The sequence below is a fragment of the Cetorhinus maximus genome, chromosome 22, assembly GCF_964194155.1.
Source record: "Cetorhinus maximus chromosome 22, sCetMax3.hap1.1, whole genome shotgun sequence".
NCBI lineage: Eukaryota > Metazoa > Chordata > Chondrichthyes > Lamniformes > Cetorhinidae > Cetorhinus > Cetorhinus maximus.
The window spans coordinates 69136019-69154310 of record NC_135900.1 but is presented as its reverse complement, the minus strand read 5'-3'; the positions used below and the strand labels follow the sequence as shown (position 1 = coordinate 69154310).

General features: G+C 44.9%; 1 protein-coding gene and 1 long non-coding RNA gene across 3 annotated transcripts in view; both read left to right on the top strand.

Moving 5' to 3' along the window:
* Positions 1-115: 115 nt before the first annotated feature.
* tmtc1 (transmembrane O-mannosyltransferase targeting cadherins 1) overlaps positions 116-18292 on the top strand; it is a 182695-nt gene continuing 164518 nt past the window's right edge. The window contains exons 1-3 of one of the 2 annotated variants that reach the window (XM_078568506.1): positions 338-473; positions 1178-1243; positions 17554-17731. In XM_078568506.1, the coding sequence (XP_078424632.1) occupies positions 17576-17731 (156 nt within the window). In that variant the 5' untranslated portion in view covers positions 338-473; positions 1178-1243; positions 17554-17575. Of the gene's footprint in view, positions 474-1177; positions 1244-17553; positions 17732-18292 lie in introns of both variants that reach the window. The other variant, XM_078568505.1, reaches the window with a different exon arrangement.
* Positions 4951-6102, top strand: LOC144696381 (uncharacterized). The gene is made up of 2 exons (XR_013580162.1): positions 4951-5038; positions 5147-6102. It is a non-coding gene; the product is annotated as an uncharacterized LOC144696381 (long non-coding RNA).

The window sequence follows — 18292 nt, the reverse complement described above, 5'->3', positions numbered from 1 at the left end:
TCTCTACCTCCCCCCCCCCCGGGTTACAGTGAAAGCTCCGCTCAGCCCAGCCTGGCCCCGCCCGGATCACGTACGCTTGGTGGGCGGCCGCAGTTACCCCGAGAGCCAGTAGATCGCAGCGGTGGGAGCCGAGCGCCTGTGTCTCCCCGGGGCCGCCGAGGATGCGATGCCCGGTGAGAGATGAGAGTGCGAGCGGAGGACAGGGAGCCCCCGGCCGGGGCTGCGAGCCTTCTCCCCTCGCCGCCTCCCCTTAGCCTTGCCCACGGGCTGTGCGCCGCACTCTGTGCCGCCGCTTACTGCAACGGGCTGAGCGGGGAGCTGGTACATGACGATGTGTGGGCGATCGTCAACAACCCGGACCTCCGCACCTCCGCCCCGCTCCCCAGCATCTTCTTCAACGACTTCTGGGGCAAGAGCATGAGGGACAACAGCAGCCACAAATCCTACCGGCCCCTCTGCATCCTCACCTTCAAGTAAGTGTCTCCCCTCCCTGGTCTATTCGTGAGGGCTGCCTCTTCCACTCCCTCGCCTATGGCTTGGGTTACCCAGCCTCACAGGAGTCTACAACCACTTGAATTTATGTAGCATCTTGTAATCAGGCAACATTTGGCACCCAGCCCACATAAGGAGATATTAGGACGGCCGGTCAAATGTGTGGTCCGGTAAGGCAGGTTTTAAGGGGCGCCTGAAAGGAGCTGAGACACACATGGAAAGGCAGAGGGGTTTGGGAAGGGTGTTCCAGAGTGTAGCACCCGTGCAGCTGAACGATGGAGTGCTGGAAATCGGGGCTGTCAGCCCCAGAGAAGTGGAAATAACTTTAGGCTATAGGGTTTAGAGGTGGGAGGGACCCAGGGCTTCATTTGAAAACAAGGGTGAGAATCTTAAACGTGAGGCTTCGTTTGGACCAGAAGCCAACATAGGCAGGGAGGACAGAATTAAAAGATTGAACTCCAGGACATTGCTGTGACCAGTACCTGGGTGAAAAGTTAAAGGGGGCATTTAAAAATAGCACATTTTAAACATTTTCTTTGAGCCCTCGTGAGTTCTAAAAATATTTGAGATGGAGAGAGCAAAGGCCGTTTTTACTGTTCAGGGCTGTCGGAGGTCCTTTTATGATTCCCCCAGGAATGTGTGCAACCAGACTTGGCAACAATATATTCCTTCTATTAACCCCCAGATGCTGAGCCGAGACTCCAGGGTCTGTTCAGAAGATCAAGTTGTTGAATAAAACATTTATTGTAAAGTGGGTTGAAGTTTATTCCTTTTCCCCTCCAACTTTTATTAGTTTTAAACTAAAAGTAAACAGTGCAGATTCAAAGTCCAATTCATGTATTTTTTGTAATATTTTTATAGTGTAACTTGATCCAGTTAAAATCAATCTTCCTTAAGCCCTCGCCCGTGACCGTTAATTTTGTAATTAACCTCGTCAGTTTGTGACAATAAGTTATTATTCCAAGTGTGAATATTGTGTTATTTTATAACAGTTGGGCCTCCGTCTACTTTCACCAATGAGGGATTATTTTTGGCGAATGCTCCACTTCTAGAGAGAGAGAGAGGGGTGGAGACTTCCTTGCTGTGTGCTTGGGAGGGAGCTGGAGGATTGAAAAATGTTAAGCAGCAATGAGACAGTTTGATTGCATTAATCGCTTTGTTAATTATTATTTTATGCTGCTCAAAAGCAGCTGTGCAATTCTAAATTGGTGATTAAAAGCAGATGTTTTAACCCATGCTGGTAGGAACTAGTTTTCTATACTATTGTGTACGTTTGTGCATGTATATATCATGTATATTTTATATACTCTATATATATATATATATATATATACATACACACAATTATACATACATAATATCTCCAGTGAATTCTCCAGAAAATGTATTTGCCAATGTTGCAAATGGTATGCCAGTTACAATATTCTCTAGTGCCTGTACTAAGATTCCTAGTATTCTGCTAAGTGGGCCAGATGTTAAAGGTAGTGTATCTCGGAATCGGCTAACAGTTTGTGGAGCTCCAACAAGCCAATCCTCGGGTAGCGGGATTGGGGTGGTGGGGAGCACACGGACCGAGGTTTAGGCCACAGCATCTATCTAGCACACAGTCAAACTTGCCTACAAGGTATCTCACAGCGCTGCCGGCAGATTCCTGCTGCTGGCCCATATTTGGGGGTGGGTGGGGAGACCAGTTTGGTTTGAGAGTCTTCAGTATCTGCGGAACTGCACATTAAGATTGGTCAATGCATTCATTACTTTGAGAAGGGAGTGAAAAAAATTGTCAAATCATGTAATTGTGAGGATAGTTTGACCTGGTATCTTATTTCCTGCCCTGTTTTATATAATGAGGGTGTTTCTGTTCTTTATATTGTATACTGCTTTAATCCTTGTATTGTGGAACTGGTCCTAGTCAAATACAAGGCACGGTATATTTCTTCTGGCCAGGCAGTTATTTGCTTAATATGCTGTCTGTAACTGACTGTTTTCTGTATGGCTACATGTTCACAAGTATATCTGATGCAGAACGTGTGACCATAATGGAATGTTGCAACATCTGCAAAGTTAGTGATTGAAACATTGTTTACGTTTGAGTAATTTTAATTGTAATTTTTTGTCAAACTTTACCAATGTGAACCACTTAAATGTGAAACCTGGTGCACTTTGTTTCTGTCTATGGAAGATAGAGACTGCTTCAGCAGCACACAGCATGAGACACAAAGAAGGGAAAGAAACTATAAATGCCAGAAGTTTGAAATTAAAAACCCAGTGTACAGCACATGAGGAAGGAGAAAATCGATTGGTTAAAGTTTTGGGCGAAGACCCTTCATCAGATTTTAAACTGTACTAATTTTTATATAGTCACTGGAGAACAACAGAAATTGCTGTCTATAATTACCCCTGTTTATCCATTGTTCTCTGTAATTCAGTGTCAGATATCAAGTCTATTTTTTGTCATGTATTCCCTGAAGATATGGCATTTCTAAAGCTGATTTTTAGATGGGATATCACGTTAGTGATGCCGAACATTCCAGATATTGGTAAATTGTCCCTCCTGTTGAGGGTTGCGGGGGGGGGAGCAGTCTGAGCAGAGACTGAGTGTTTTCTCACAAAATGGAGGGGGGATAAGTGGAGAGTGGGTGGGGGAGAGAATGGGACGTCGCTCAGGAGTGACACAATGAATGTATGGCAGTGTCAATTAAAGAATGACATTGCATGAACCTGGCTTGTGCCCTCTTACACATGCAAGTTTGAGGAGTGGTGTTCAAAATCCTAAATGGATTCGATAAAGTAGATATGGAGAAGCCGTTTCATATCGTGAGGGAAACCTGAATAAAAGGGCATAATCAAAATTAGAGCCAAAATTAGAGTCATTCGGGCTGGTCAGGAAGCACTTCTTCACACGAAGAGTAGTGGAATTCCGAAAGCCCGGCCCATTGAGCTGTGAGTTGAAATTTTCAAGACAGAAATCGCTAGATTTTTCTTGGGTAAGAATATTCAAGGACATGGAGCAAATGGGGCTGAGGTACAAATCAGCCATAATCTAATTGAATGGCGGAACAGGCTCGATGGGCTGAATGGCCTATTGGTTGGGATTGGTGTGAGGCCGAGGCAAAATTAAATGTGTCATAATACGGAGAGGCAAAAGAGGGATAGGGAATTGAACAAAGAGCTCTTTCTGTCATGGATATGAAGCATCACAGCCGACTTCAGGAGGATTACTGTTCCACACGACATAATAGAACATTCCTAATATAGTACAGATGATATATCTGACCGGGTAAAAAAGACAATAGGAAATGAGTTCTGGGATCCCTTGAGTGTGCTCCAGGCTCATGTGGCTTTCCCTGTCCTATTGTGGATACACTCCAGGTACAGAGGGGCATGTATGCTGGCATCGAGAACCAGTGAGATAGCCCACGCTATCAACAGGGTAAAGCTTCATGTCGGGTCAGTTACCTGGTATCTTTTTGCAGATTGTGGAATTCATTAGCTGCAAGATTGTAATGATCTGGGAAAGAGAAGGCTCAGGGGTGACCTGATATTAAATCCGATAAGGAAGGAATTCAGGAGATATTTCTTTACTCAGAGTGGCTAGAGTATGGTCATCGCTACCAGCCGGAGTGGTTGTGACGAATAGTGCACAGGAATATCCCGTTCTCAGTTGTAGACACGTTGCTGGAAACCACTACTTTACTCGAAACTACATATATCAAAGCAAATTTTCCTGTTTAAACGTACTTAATATCAGGAGATGCGTTCCCACCCCAAGATTTTCAACCCCAATGCATACAAATAAAGAAAACACAATGTGAATAAACCTTCTAAGCTCCCTGTGATGTGAGAAAGAAGCAAAGAGAACATGGTTTGTTCTTGCTGACTGCTCTGCAACAAGGCAAGGTCTCAGCCCCATTCACCTCCTGGTTGCAATGGACAGCTTGGCTGTCTGTCTGCCTGCCTCCTGCAGAGCCAGCAGCCACTCTGCAGGTGATGAGGGGCGCTAGAGGCCACCGGGAACCCCGGGCGAGCCATAGTGCGAGCTGGTGACTTGGGGTGGGAGCCACCAGGCTCCTGTCCAACTTCCTGACGCTCCACTTCTCCGAGCCGGAGATGTGAAAGTGCGAGTGTCCCTGTGGTGGTGGTGGGGTGTGGGGTGGGGTGGGGTGTGGGGTGGGGTGGGGTGGGGTGGGGGGCTTGCTCCCCCGTTAGTGCCGCTGCTACCGTGGGACATGCCGAGTCCCAGGAGGAAGAAGCCTAGTGTCAGCCACAACATGTCCCTCAACCTGACAGCGAGCGAGTGGCCAGCCGAGAAACCCATGGTGCTGTTCCAAATGATGGGGGAGGGAGACCAACATCTAAACCGAGAGTTCCAGAGAGTGGGGAAACCACTGTGCAGGTGCTTATAAAAATAAACACACTAGGTTTTCAACTACTTAATAACGGGATACGTAGTACAGCGGATAAATGGGCAATAATTTGTTAACCACTTAACAATGAAATTCGGTTATTCAAAACACTTGGAACAGGGTATGGGTGTAGGGGGAGCTAGGTAATTAGAAACTTTTAACACTCATATTTAACATGTCCCTGCTCATGTGACAGAGTCACATAAGGGGACATGTTTTCATTATTTTTAATATCTTTATTTTTATTCTAGGTAATGGGGGAGAAAGGAATAGGTGGTTTTACTGATAAGGTGGGATGAGGTCGATTGGGGCATAAACACGGGCATAGACTAGTAGGGCTGAATGGCCTGTTACTGTGCTTTAAATTCAATGTAACTTTCGAAGGACACAACACCAGCAATCCAGGCAGTTGTAGGCAATAAGTGAGGCGTTCCTACTCATATTTTCAGAATTTCAGCAACTTTTCCACTACTCAGACCCAGTGACCCTTTAGATTTTTTATTGAGGAGATAAAAATGGGCACCTGCACCCAATATATAAATGTATCTACTCCAAGCCAAACGACTGGATTTTGGTTTCTCTGGGGCTATTTTCACTTTAAAAGAGGCATTGAAATTGAGGCTGTGCTGCTGTTCTTAAGGCGTGAACCGGGAAGTCCCAGGCCCGGTTAATAGATGCTGAATTAGCTCATCAGGGAGGCGTGTGTTGGTATGGCAGATAGAATTGTAAATCTAGCTGTTTTTCTTTGGCTTGATCTTCAGTGGAAGCTGTATGGCTGGGGACCACCAGCTTAGACTCAGTAATGATGCATGCTGTGGGGATAGAACCAGCTGCCCGGCTCATGTGAAGATTGACCACTTGACAAACCTGATCATTTTATAGAATCTTATCTAGGAAGGAGGCCATTCAGTGCATCGTGACTGTGCCGGCTCTTTGGAAGAGCTATCCAGTTAGTCCCGCCCCCTGCTCTTTTGATGAAGCCTGATAAATATTTATGTTTTCAAAAAATATATATCCAATTTGCGGACTAGAAGGCTGCGGAATTGGTTCACAAATATTCTTCAGGAATGGAAGCCTGCCACACCTACCCAGTCTGGCCTACTTGTGACCAGTCCACTCTGTGGTTGACCCTTAAGTGCCCACCTGGCGACTAGGGATGGCAATGCATACTGTCTTCACAAGGTTGCTCACATCCCAAGAACATTTTTTTTAAAAATGGTCTGGGAGGAAGCTAGCTAGTGTGAGGGACTAAGACCTCACCCTGTGTATTTTTTCCCCCAAAAGATATAGAGATATGCTCATTACTATCTCTAAAACTTTCAAACTGGACAAATACCTAAAATGGCTGAATCTATGCTTATCTCTGACCCTGAACAAAAGAAGCTACCTGGCAATATTGGGGAAACTTGCACATCATTATCCCTGAAAAGCCACTAGCGACTGCCTGTGGGTTGCACAGACCAAATTCAAAGGGAACTATACAAAGGCCATCTGCATTTCATAACCCAGGCTGGCCAACAGGAGTCCAATCATCTGCTATGAGAAACGGGCCCCACAATCTTCCTTCCAATTCTTAATGGTTGAGACATTCAACAATCTTATGGAACCCAGACTAGGGATACACACCCCTTGTCAAAAACAGTGTGGAGAGGTGGGAGTCATGTGACATGGACCTCTGCCTTGGGGAACCAATAATGTTGGCTTGCTGAACTGCAAAGGCTCAATCTGCCATTTTACCATCTAACTAGCAGTGTCACAGTCAAGGAGCTCTGGCCCGGGTGGGACATCTGGCCCCATCTACACTGCTTCTACTGGAAATTCTGTACCATCGCCTACAAGACTGATTCATCTCTGCATGCCTATCTTATTGTGTGAAGTCAACACCACTGAAAAAGTACAGCATCGGTTTTCAACCCGCTGACTTCTGTGGAGGAATTTGGACTTTCGTCCTGGACTCTGGAACCCATGTGAAACAATATTTCTTTTCCCTGTGGTCTCTGCACTGTAAATCTTTCTTTTCTGTATCCCTTTTTTACTGTATGAACACAAAGGAGGCAATATGGTGACCCTCCTCTCGCGTTTTGAGCATGTGCAAATAAACTAACCCTTTGAGTTCATCCTATCTCGAGTTTGGTGTGGGGTTATGAATAGAAAATTGGATCACACCAAAAACTGAGGGGTTGGGAAATACACCACTGCTTATAAAAGGGGAAGCAAATCATGAAATACCTTTCTGTTTACGAGATGGTGAGAGGAGAAATTAGAGAAATTAATCCCCACCCCTCTCCTGTCCGTAGCACAACGTTGTATTGTTAGTGTAGTCTTGTTGTCAACATTCTGTCACTTTGTGCATGAATGCTGAGATTTTCAGAAGGTTTCTTCACGTAAATTTTTTTAACAATGTTGGAACTGCATGAATTGCTAGCATTTAGAAGAAGCATTCTTTGGTCAGAAGTGAAGCACGAGTCTTGACAATGCTGATTGTTAATTTTTAAAAAAGCAATGCAGAAAATCTTTTGAGGGACATCAACCATAGCCAACACTTTGGCACACTGCCAGGAAGCCAAAGGATGGATGAAAGACATGCTCACAATCACAAAGAATGAATACCATGTGTGACTTGGAATGGGACCATTTCATACTGAGAATGGTGGAAACCTGATTGGAGGGATTCAGACAAGGGGTTGATGGATCTGGGAGGTGACAACATGGTCAAGGGCATTGGAGAGAAAGGGGAGGCCAGACATGAGCCAGTTAGTGAGGACAGAGGAAGGTTTTTCTTCTGAGAAGAGCAGATGATGATAGTCTTTAAAGGGAAGGGGACAGTGTCTTAAAAGAGGGAACAGTTTACAATATTGACGAAGATGGTGGGGCTGATGAATGTGAATGAGAGACTGGAGGGTGGGATTTTTTTGTAGAAGGGGTAGTAACAGTTTTGAAAGAGAGAAAGGCGAGAGAGAGAGAGCGAGAATCAGTGCTTGAGGAGAGCAATCCATGAACGATGCCAGTTCGCATGGGGAAGTTTCATTAAACACACTGATGACATTCATCTTTGCTGAAAATCCTTGCTGGACAACAATTCAGCCCTGTGAGTCTGCTGTCTAATTAAATGTCACATTGTGTTGAGGAAGATAACAGAATTCTGAAGTTTGTCATTAGTTAAATTAGCTCCTTAACAGTTAATTGCCTGTACTGTTTGTTCTATTTGTAGTTAATTTGAATAAGCAGTAATTAGTCAAATTAGAGAAGGATGGTTTGCTTTATAGGTTTTGTTGGCAGTTTTCGGTGCCTGAGACCCTATTTGTATCACAGAAGTGGTTTTGTAATTGTGAAGATTTCCATTGTTGTTGACTAATCCTGCTTATACATGAGGAGGTGGAGGAGAGAAGGAAGGGATACAAGGATTTGGTTAAATGGAAAATTAATTCATCCTCAGAATATGGACATTGGTAACATCCAGCATCAATTGCCCATCCCTAGTTGCCCTGGAGAAGTTTGCCCAGGTGGCATGCCTGCATGAGCCTCTGTAGTTCATGTGCAGAAGGTGCTTCCACAGCGCAGTTAGGTTGGGAGTCCCAGCTCTGATCAAGGACTGCTGATATATGCTCAAGTCAGAGTATTGCATGACCTGGAGGGGAGCTTATAGCCGATAGTGTTACCATGCACCCCCTTCTATTCCTAGGTAGTGGAGGTCACTGGTTGGGAAGCTGCTGCCAAGGAGCCTTCATGAGTTGCTGCAGTGCACATTGCAGGTGTGCTGGTGGTGGACAGGCTGCCTATTCCTTTTTAGTGATTACCAAGTCTTTCAGACAAGGGGTTGATGAATCTGGGAGGTGATAACACGGTCAAGGACCTTGGAGAGAAAAGGGAGTCAAGCATGAGCCAGTTAGTGAGGACAGGGGATGGCCTTTTTTCTGAGAATAGAGGGTGATGATCCTCTTTAAAGGAAAGAGGACAGTGTCTGAAAAGAAAGAACAGTTGGTGGGGCTAGTGGGTATGAATGGGAAAGTGAAGGGTGGGTTTTTTGTGGAAGGATAGTAATTGCAGCTTTGAAAGAGAGAGAGCAAGATGGTGCTTGAGGAGAAGAAACAGTTAATAATGCCAGCTAGCATGTCATACAGACAGTATTGGGGGAATCTCATATAGGCCAGCAATGTGAAAGTACACAGCAGGCAGCCAATAGGTCAGATTTGGCCAAAGACATGAGTTCAACCTGTTTACTTTGGTGCCTTCCTCCAACAGGACATGGTATTGAAAAGTACAATCCTGAGAGGCAGTGGTTACTGGATGGTGGATTTGGCTGTATAGAGCATACATAGAGAAGCTGACTTCATGCTTGCTGATGTCCTTTGCTGCAGATCCAGCAACATCTTGATTGTAAAATTCTCACCCTTGTTTCTAAATCCCTCCATGGCCTCACTCCACCTCCCCCCCCCAACCCCCCTCGGTTCTCTAATCTCCTCCAGTCCTGTAACCCTCCAAGCACTCTGCATGCTTCCTATTCTGGTATTTTGCGTATTTCTGATTTTCTTCACCCCATCATTGGTGGCCGTTCCTTCAGCTGTCAAGGGTCTAAGCTCTGGAACCTCCTCCCTAAACCTCTCTACCTTTCTCTCCTCCATTAAGACACTGCTTCAAACCTTCCTCTTTGACTAAGTGTTTGCCACCAGTTCTAGTATTTGGCTCAGTCAAACTTTGACTGATAACACCCCTATGATGCACTGTGGGGAGTTACTATCTTGAAGGTGCTATATAATTGCAAGCTGTTATTGTAAGAGGGACTAAGGATAGAGTCCTGAAGTACACAAGAGAGGATCATATGTGTATAAGTGAAGGAGCCATTTGAGATTTGTTTGTGTTGGGACAGATTTAGAGTCGCACAGTGGTGCCAAGGAGACAGCTTGCAGAGGAGTGGTCAAGATGAGGAGGGAGAGGCAGTGAACCAGGATGGTGGTTGGACTGGATTTTGTTGACTTTGGCCAGGGTATGTTGATGTTCGTATCAGGAGTTAGACTGTGGGGGTCTCTATGTCTCTCTGGCTTAGCTGTTCTGGCTAAACCGGGTGCTGTGTAACATCTGTGCTCTGCTTGACCTTGAGCTGAGATTCTTATTCCATATTTAGTGGCTCAAGACTATCTACTTCCACTTCTGGAACGTTGCTGGTTTGCCCCCATTTTTTTTTCCTTTGCTGCTGAAATATGAATCCTCATCTTTTTTACAACAGAGAGCAACTTTTCCAATGTTCTTCTCACCAGCCTCCTTCCTTCACTTGTCACAAACAACATTAGCTCAATGGCCTGACACAAAACCCCACATTCTGTCCTTGCCAGTCTGCAGTATATCAATTTCAAGGTCATCATTATCTCTTTCCAATCCTTTCCACAGCCTTCCTCATGTCTGAGTGATCTTCAGTCTGCACCCAAAACTCCAAGTTTACTGCTCAATCCTTGTTCCAACATGGCTCTCATTCATTCAGTCACTCAACCCTAGCTCTTTGATACACTCTTCCTCTCAAAATCCATCTCCACAACCTAGTTTCCATTTCGTCATTTAAAAGATTTGATAGGGTACGTAGAGAGAAACTACTCTTCTGGTTGGGGAAGTTCAGCACAAAGGGGCAATAACTTTACAATTAGAGCCAGGCAGTTGAGGGGTGATGTCAGGAAGTCCTTCACAAAAATTAGTGGAAATTTGAAACTCCTCCGAAAGGATGTAAATACAAGAGGGTCAAATGAAAAATCCAAACTGATATAGATACATTTCTGTTGGATAAAGATGTTAAGGACTGGAGAACAAAAGCAGGTAGATTGGGTTAAGATACAGATCAGCCATGATCTAATTAAATGGCGGAACTGACTTGAGGAGCTAAATGGCCTATGCATTTTCATCCCATTGCCCCACTTTGTGTGCAGTGTCAGCATCATCCCTTTATTAACCAATCTGCGACATCTCACTACATGAAATGTCTTGAGCTGCATATAGGCGAAGATCGTGGGCTCACAATCATCTCCAATAATCCCTCCTTCGTCTGCCTCCCTCCTCAAGTTTTGTTCAACCTTTTGGATTGATTTTTTGGCTCGGGCTGGTCTAGTTCTTTACGACACCTCAGTGTCCATTGTTCTGCTGAGTAAATTGAGCAGAGATGCTGCTTGCAGTAATGTCGATTAAATTTTCTGTGCCTGCCTGGAGCTTGACGAATGAGTTAGCAAAGGAGGCTGAGGCCAATTGTGTGCTTGGGTTTCACAGGGCTTTTTCAAAAAAGCCGCAAATGCTGAATCTTCCTGAATAGGACAAGGAGGGTAAGGTAAAACAGGTTACACAGCTCTGCTGTAATTAGGAGAAAGGGATTGATAATATCTAAGGCCCAACCTCTACAGTTCTCCTAAACCTCTCCTCCCCTCCACCTCTCCTCCTTTAAGATCCCGCTTAAGTTTTCGGTCATCTATCCGAATGTCTCCTCCTTTGCCTCTGTGTTAGGTTTTTTTTTATAGCACTTCTGTGAAACACCTGGGGCTGTTTCACTATGTTAAGGCAAGTAATTGTTGGTAAACTTTACTGTTGCTGAGTCAAAATCCTGGAACTCCCTACTTAACAGCAACGCAGGAGTACCTGCACCACATGACCTGCAGTGGTTCAAAAAGGAGGCCCACCACCACCTTAAGGTAAACTGAGGATGGACAATAAATGCTGGCTTTGTCATTGATGCTAACATCGTGAAGAAGTCAAAACTCTCCAGCTTTTGGTTGTCTCTACAAAAGAGGTGAGCAGGTGTCTTGCTCTTTCCTCATCCCTACCTTTTTACTTTAGAACGATTTACATTTTTTGAATTTTATCAACATGAATCAAAAGGAGGGGAAAAGTAAAATTAGAGCAGACAATTAATTAAATCAAATAATTAGCTTGCAATGATTTTTCACATGAAAGAAATTGATTGTTCTCTTAGCTCTTTTCTATCATTAATTTTAACATTGGCCAACAGTAATTGTTGAGCAAAGCTGCATACCAACAGTATGTACAAATTCTCTCATCAAAGAGAGACCCAAATGTAATTATCATCCATGGGAATCTCATTAAATTCACTCTTACATTTTAAGTGATCCAGTTGAGAGAGGATTTTGGAAGATCCCAGGAGCATTTGAGAGTCCTTGCCTCCCTCTGGCAGACAACTTTAAGGATAAAACCTGTTGCTTGTACAATGCTGCCCTTGGTTTTGTTAGCAACACCGGGCCTTTACCTGCAGGTTTTGTTCCTATACAACTGGGCCCTCTATCCCAGCTCCTATTTCAGCAGCAGGTTGGAAGGGAGGCTCTGACTGTGTGCCTCTCTTCCATGCTCGCCCGAGCGGACCTGAGGAGTTATCACACGGCAGAGGACCCACCAGTTTGTTTGAGGCTTATGACATCCTCGAGATGCTAACCATATTGTGTAATATGGATAAAGATTGTGTTTTTATTGTGCTCATTTCAGTTTAGTTGGCCCATTTGTTTATTAGCACATTGGTGGTGACCTCCTGGTGGGGCACTGTAGTGATATTTACTTCCTGGTGGCATTGAGTCAGCCCAGGACCACTCCATTGGTCCACTCCAAATTACGCCTGTGCAAATCCAATCCTTCAGTTCCTGTGTCTGTGTGCGCTCGTGTTTGTGTCTGAGTCTGTGTGTATTTATTATAATTTATTAAAATTTATTATTTTCTATCTGTTCTGCTACTGACATCTCACTCCATTCCCTCCCCATCCTTCATTATCAGGGCACTGACTCCTTGCTGGTATAAGTTGTTACTGGTGTGAATTACCTTCCAAGGCTTTCACCAACTGGCCATCTTTCCTATGCGTCTTCACACTAAACTTAATCCTTTCCTCCCTTGCCAACCATACATGCTGTCTGCAGTTGCAAGCTGGAACCCTTACAGAATGCTTGACATCCCTCCTCTACAATTGCTGAGGCTACTCCTCATAGTCTGCCCAATAAGCCACCTCATGGTGGATTATGTGTCCTGGGTATATAAAGCTGAGCTGTTGAGCTAGGGCATCAAAACATATGGAATCTAGGTGGACAGTTGGACTAAGGTAGAGATCAGCCATAATATAACTGAATGACAGAACAGGCTCGAGGGGCTGAATGGCCTACTACTATTCCCACTCTGCAACCTTACCTAGTTAAATTGTCAAGATAGTCTCTCACCTTGTTGGATATGAGTTACAAAGAGGATGTTTCAGAGAAATATGACTGTGTGATTGCTTTAAACCTCTTGGATTATTAACCAGCTCCAGTTTCCAGCAGCACAGATGTGACAACTGAGAATATTCTAAGTGAGTTTGGTGAAAATCAAGAGTGCTACAGAATGGAACTTTCTAACCCAGTAAAGCCAAACATGGTCTGGTTTTTTGTGGGATCGAGATAAAGGAAATCAGTATTATCTGCAGCCGGAGATCAGAAAGTATTATCTTGTGAATTGGCACCGTAAGTTTCAAGCTGTTCATCAATGCTTCCTGCTGGCCATTAATGAGCTGGTTTAATATTGAGGAAATCTGTTTGCATCCTTTTTCAAATATCAGGCATTATTAAAACCTTGTGACACATGACAGCAGTGTAAAGCTTAGCTAGAGAATGTGATTAATTGTTTGATAGAGAAGTAATTGCTTATCTTCAAAACATTGCAAAGTGCTGGCAGACACAGAACCCAGAACAGATGCAGCAACGGAACTCCTTGGCTAAAAGGGAATAGCTGCTCTGTTGATAAAGTTGCTGCTCATCCTGAGGGTAGCTGATCGCTAATAATGCGTGTTCCACTGGTCCTAGTGGGCTTCTCAAAGGTGTGGGACTGGAGTCACATGTAGGCCCGACCAGTTAGGGCCTGAAGAACATTCATGAATGAGTTGAGTTTTTCCAATAGGCCAGCCACTTTCGGTGAATGGCTGCTCTGGAACCAGCCGAGAAATGACCATATTTAATTCAATGTTGTCCCATGGTGGGGTTTAAGCTCACAATTCCCAGATGGGAGAGAGGAGGGCAGTTCTGAAGCAGAAATGCTGCATAAGGCACTCTGAAAGGAGCGGGGGGGTGATCTGTGGCAGCCAGGAACTTTGTAGCAGGCAGGCTAAACGTAGCATATGTGCGAGCGCACTCTGTTGTGGAATAAAGCAGGTTTCTTTGTCGACTCAGGAAACCACTGGTTCAGTGTCTTAAGCAAAATCCTGGATGGTCGTGGGACATGTTTGCTCCTGCATGCAGCACATAGTTTCAGATGGTCTCCTGAATGAGTTGGGAGTTCTGGTTGCAAGTCCAAGATCTCTGCATCACATTCTAGATTGTTGATAAGTCCAATTGTCTGCCACCAAATATAGTTGACTTATTTGCACCAAAAGCAGAATGCTAGTTGAGATCGGGAGCCAGATTTAATATATCTCGCAACTTAATCATTGGCCTGACATTTTCGGCCTATTACTATTTGAAAAAAACAATCTCTACTGAAAAGCAGCCAGGTTTCAACAGCTTGTATTTATATAGTTCCTTTAACACAGTAAAATGTTCCAAGGTGCTTCACAGGAACTTTCTCAGACAAAATGTGACACTGAGCCAGCTATGGAGATATTAAGGCTGGTGATCAAAAGTTTGGACAGAGAGGTAGGTTTAAGGAGCATCTTAATGGAGGAGAGAAAGGTGGTGAGGTTAAGGGAGGGAATTTCAGAGTGTAGAGCCTAGATGGAGAAGTCTGTTATAATTCCCTGCTCATTCACCTAGTAAAGGAGGAATCTGGAGCCAGTCTTTCCTCAACATAGTTTTATTCACAAAACCAGAGAACACAGGGTCCCTTTTCCTTCCCCCTCCACAGGTGGAAACAGGTTCATATATATACTTAAGAATAATGCCCTGACCTTTCCCCTTAGTAACAGCTGCTCTCAATTACAACTGGAGCAAGTAGTTCATTGTGACAGGAATGCCACATTAACAAAGGCACAGCTGTGAATGTAGAGGTGAAGAAAATCAGGGATGCATACGGCCAGAATTGGAGGAGTGAGGAGACCACAGAGGGTTACTGGGCAGGAGATGATCTGGTCATTAGTTCCACTCCCTTCACTCTTTCCCCCATAGCCTTGTGAGCATTTGCTTTTCTAGTGCATATTCACAGAATATTACAGACCAGAGCTCAAAACCTAGCCTTCCCTCTCCACCCAGGAAGAGTACAGAGCAGGGAAATATGTGTCCTCTACTGTTTGGTTGCACATTTAATTCTTTAGACGCGGAATCATTTTAAATCTTAGAAATATCTATTTATAAAAAGCTGCAAAGGTTAATTCCCTGTTTTCCCCATCCCCGCACCCCCCCCCTTCCCCCTCAACACCTCCACTCCCACCTCACTAGGATTTCTAGCCTGACTCCGTTGGGACATTGTTCACTCCTACTGGGATATGGTGTCCGTGGTCTCAGCAGTACCCCAGCTTCTCACCTCCCCACCGCCCCAGCCCCGTGCCTGGTTTTTCTGGTGCAAACTCAGGCGATGGGTTACTCAGCAGCTTCATGGTTTAGCACGTGCATTCTCCAGCAGGCATTGATAGATGGTGCTGGTTCGTTTTCCTCTCCGCGCGCAACCCCCCCCCACCAACAACACAAGAGTATTTGAGTGCAGTTGTAATATTCAGTTTGCTTGTTCAGTGGGCAATTGGATTATTCCCTCATAGACAGGAGACGGAGCCCTGAATGACAATGTATTGAGCTTAGCAAGCCTCAGCTAGAGTGGTAATGGGGGAGTGGGGTGTGTGCAATACCAGACCATGGCATCACCCTTCCGTCAAGTGGGAAGGGTAAACCGCTGCCTAGTAACTCAGTCACATGACACTGGTTACAGGATGATTGGATTGGCCGACCAGCTTGACTCACGGACAAAGAATGGTCATTTGAACAAGTTGCAAGTGGGAAACCAAACGGCGTAGGTATTAAATAATTGTCTGGGCAGAGGACAGGGAACAGGTTGGGCTGAGTGCAGAGATTGCAGACCTCCTGCCTGATCTCTGTCACCCCTGAGGTACAAGACACAGGAAAAAGATAAGTGCAAAAGGATCAGCAGCTTTCATCAAGCCTGTTCCAATCTCATGATGGGTGGAGCATCGTGAGGTAACCCTTCCTCCCCTCCTGCAGCTGTGCAATTTGCTGGGGGAGGCTGAAAATCCAAAGGAGAAAGTCAAGCCACCCCCTGGGGATTACTCATAGGCTAAGTGGAGAAATGGCTTCAGAAGGGGAGCAATATTTCAAAACACAACAGAATTGGCGAGTGCAGCCTCTTGCCTTCTGTCCTCCAGCCATCCCTCCACCCTGGCCCTAATCCCAGACACTTTCCAAAAGAAAATGTCAATGCGTCAAAGAGCAATAGAGAGAAGGAACACTTGCCTGACGCACATTATTAATACAGCAAATAGCAGGAAGGGCTCGCAGACATACACCCTGAATGAGATGAAATTTGCTTTCTCTTGTGTTGCAAGGAGTGGTGTTATCCTTATCTTCTGACATGTAGCAAAACACCATCTGGTGGCACAGACTGGGGGTGAGGCGGTGGTTAGGAAATTACGGGCTCGGCAATTGAGTTAATTTGTGACAGTCTAGTGTTTGATCCCGGCCATAAAGATGAATCAAAATGCATCAGTGTCCCCGCATGAGTGTTTCTATTGCTGCACACTCCCAAACGGACCAGCCAGGGGCTGCTTGTCACTATGCTGAAGCAATAGAGGGGTGGACTATTAGCAGCTGCTTTTAACCAATGGGTAAGGTGTGATTTGGGCACAGTAATCAGTCTCCCAAATTTTTACTGACGTGTGTGTGGACATTGATTCTGCTAAATTAGACGATGCACTCCTGTCAGCTGGCCAGAGTTCCAAAGAGCATGGATAGACTCCCTCTCCTCTCCTCCCTCCAAGATCACCAGCTGGGACTGACTCCATCTCCTCCCTCCGAGATCACCAGCCGGGATAGACTCCATCTCCTCTTTTTCCCTCCCTCCGAGATCACCAGCCGGGATAGACTCCATCTCCTCTCCTCTCCCCTCCCTCCGAGATCACCAGCCGGGATAGACTCCAGTTCCTCTCTCTCAGATCATCGACTGAGTATTTAACAGCAGGAATACAATTATTAAAGTGGTGCAATTATGTTGTTTTTTTTCCCCAAAATAGTTAGGGTGAACGATTTAAATATTAAGCAACGTAGCTTAGTCACCAGGGAGGCCATGGATGCTGAGAGCAATGGAGCTTTTAAGACTGAAATTGATAGGTTGGCTGTGGGTAATAAGGGGTGTGGAGCTAAGATATGAGCAAATGTAGTTGAGATGTAGATGTGATTGAATTTTGGAGCAGGCTTGAGGGCTGAATGACCTCCTCCTGTTTCTATGTTCCTGGGGAAATGAAGAATAAGAGAAGTCAGGCAGAATAAGTTATCGGTCAGTAAATCTTTACCCAGAGAGTGGTGAGAACATAGCACTTGTTCCCATATGGAATAGTCGAGGCGATTGCCATAGAGGCATTGAAGGAGGGTGACAGGTGTCTTTTGTAGAGCATAACATCAGCCTAGACCAGTTGGGCTGAATGGCCTGTTACTGTGCTGTAAAGTTCAATGTGATTCTATGGAATAATGGCATTTGTTTCTTTTGCTTTGCACGCATTGTGTTCCAGGTTGAATATCTTCCTGGGTGGCATGACTCCTTTCTATTTCCACATGGTCAATGTGGGCCTGCACTGTGCTGTGACATCACTGTTGCTCTACACGTGTGACAAGGCCGTGTTCCAAGACAGGCGCCTGGCGTTCTTAGCTGCTCTTCTCTTCGCCGTACACCCTGTTCACACCGAAGCTGTAAGTAACTGTCTGGGCCTTTGGGTGTAACATTGAATATGGGTTTAGTGCAAAAATTCTGCTTATTCCTGCCTTAATGTGGCCATTTTATGCTTAGAGCACAGAAGAGTTGTGCCTGTGCTAGCTCCTTGCTAGAGCAATCGAAAGCTCTCTCTCTTCCCATAGCTCTATATCTTCCACCACTTTGAGCATTTATCTATAGCAATAAAGCAGCTCAGGCGAAATCTCTTTACTCAGACTGATGAAACTATAGTACTCACTGCCACATGGAGTAGTTGAGGCAAATAGCATGCATGTATTTAAGAGAACTGCGATCAGCACATGAATGAGAAAGAAGCAGAAAGACATGGTGATAGTGCGAGATAAGGTAATATGGGAAGGAGGCACCTGTAGAGCACAAATGCCATCTCTTTTTATGCAGTTAATTCACATGGACTGCAGATGACTTCTCTCTCACTTCATTCCACCAGCTCAAGTTCTCAATCTAGAAGGTGGGAACGCTCATTAGGCTGTTAATGGTAGAAACTCTAAAGGAGGGGCAAGAACAGAGGGATCTCGGTG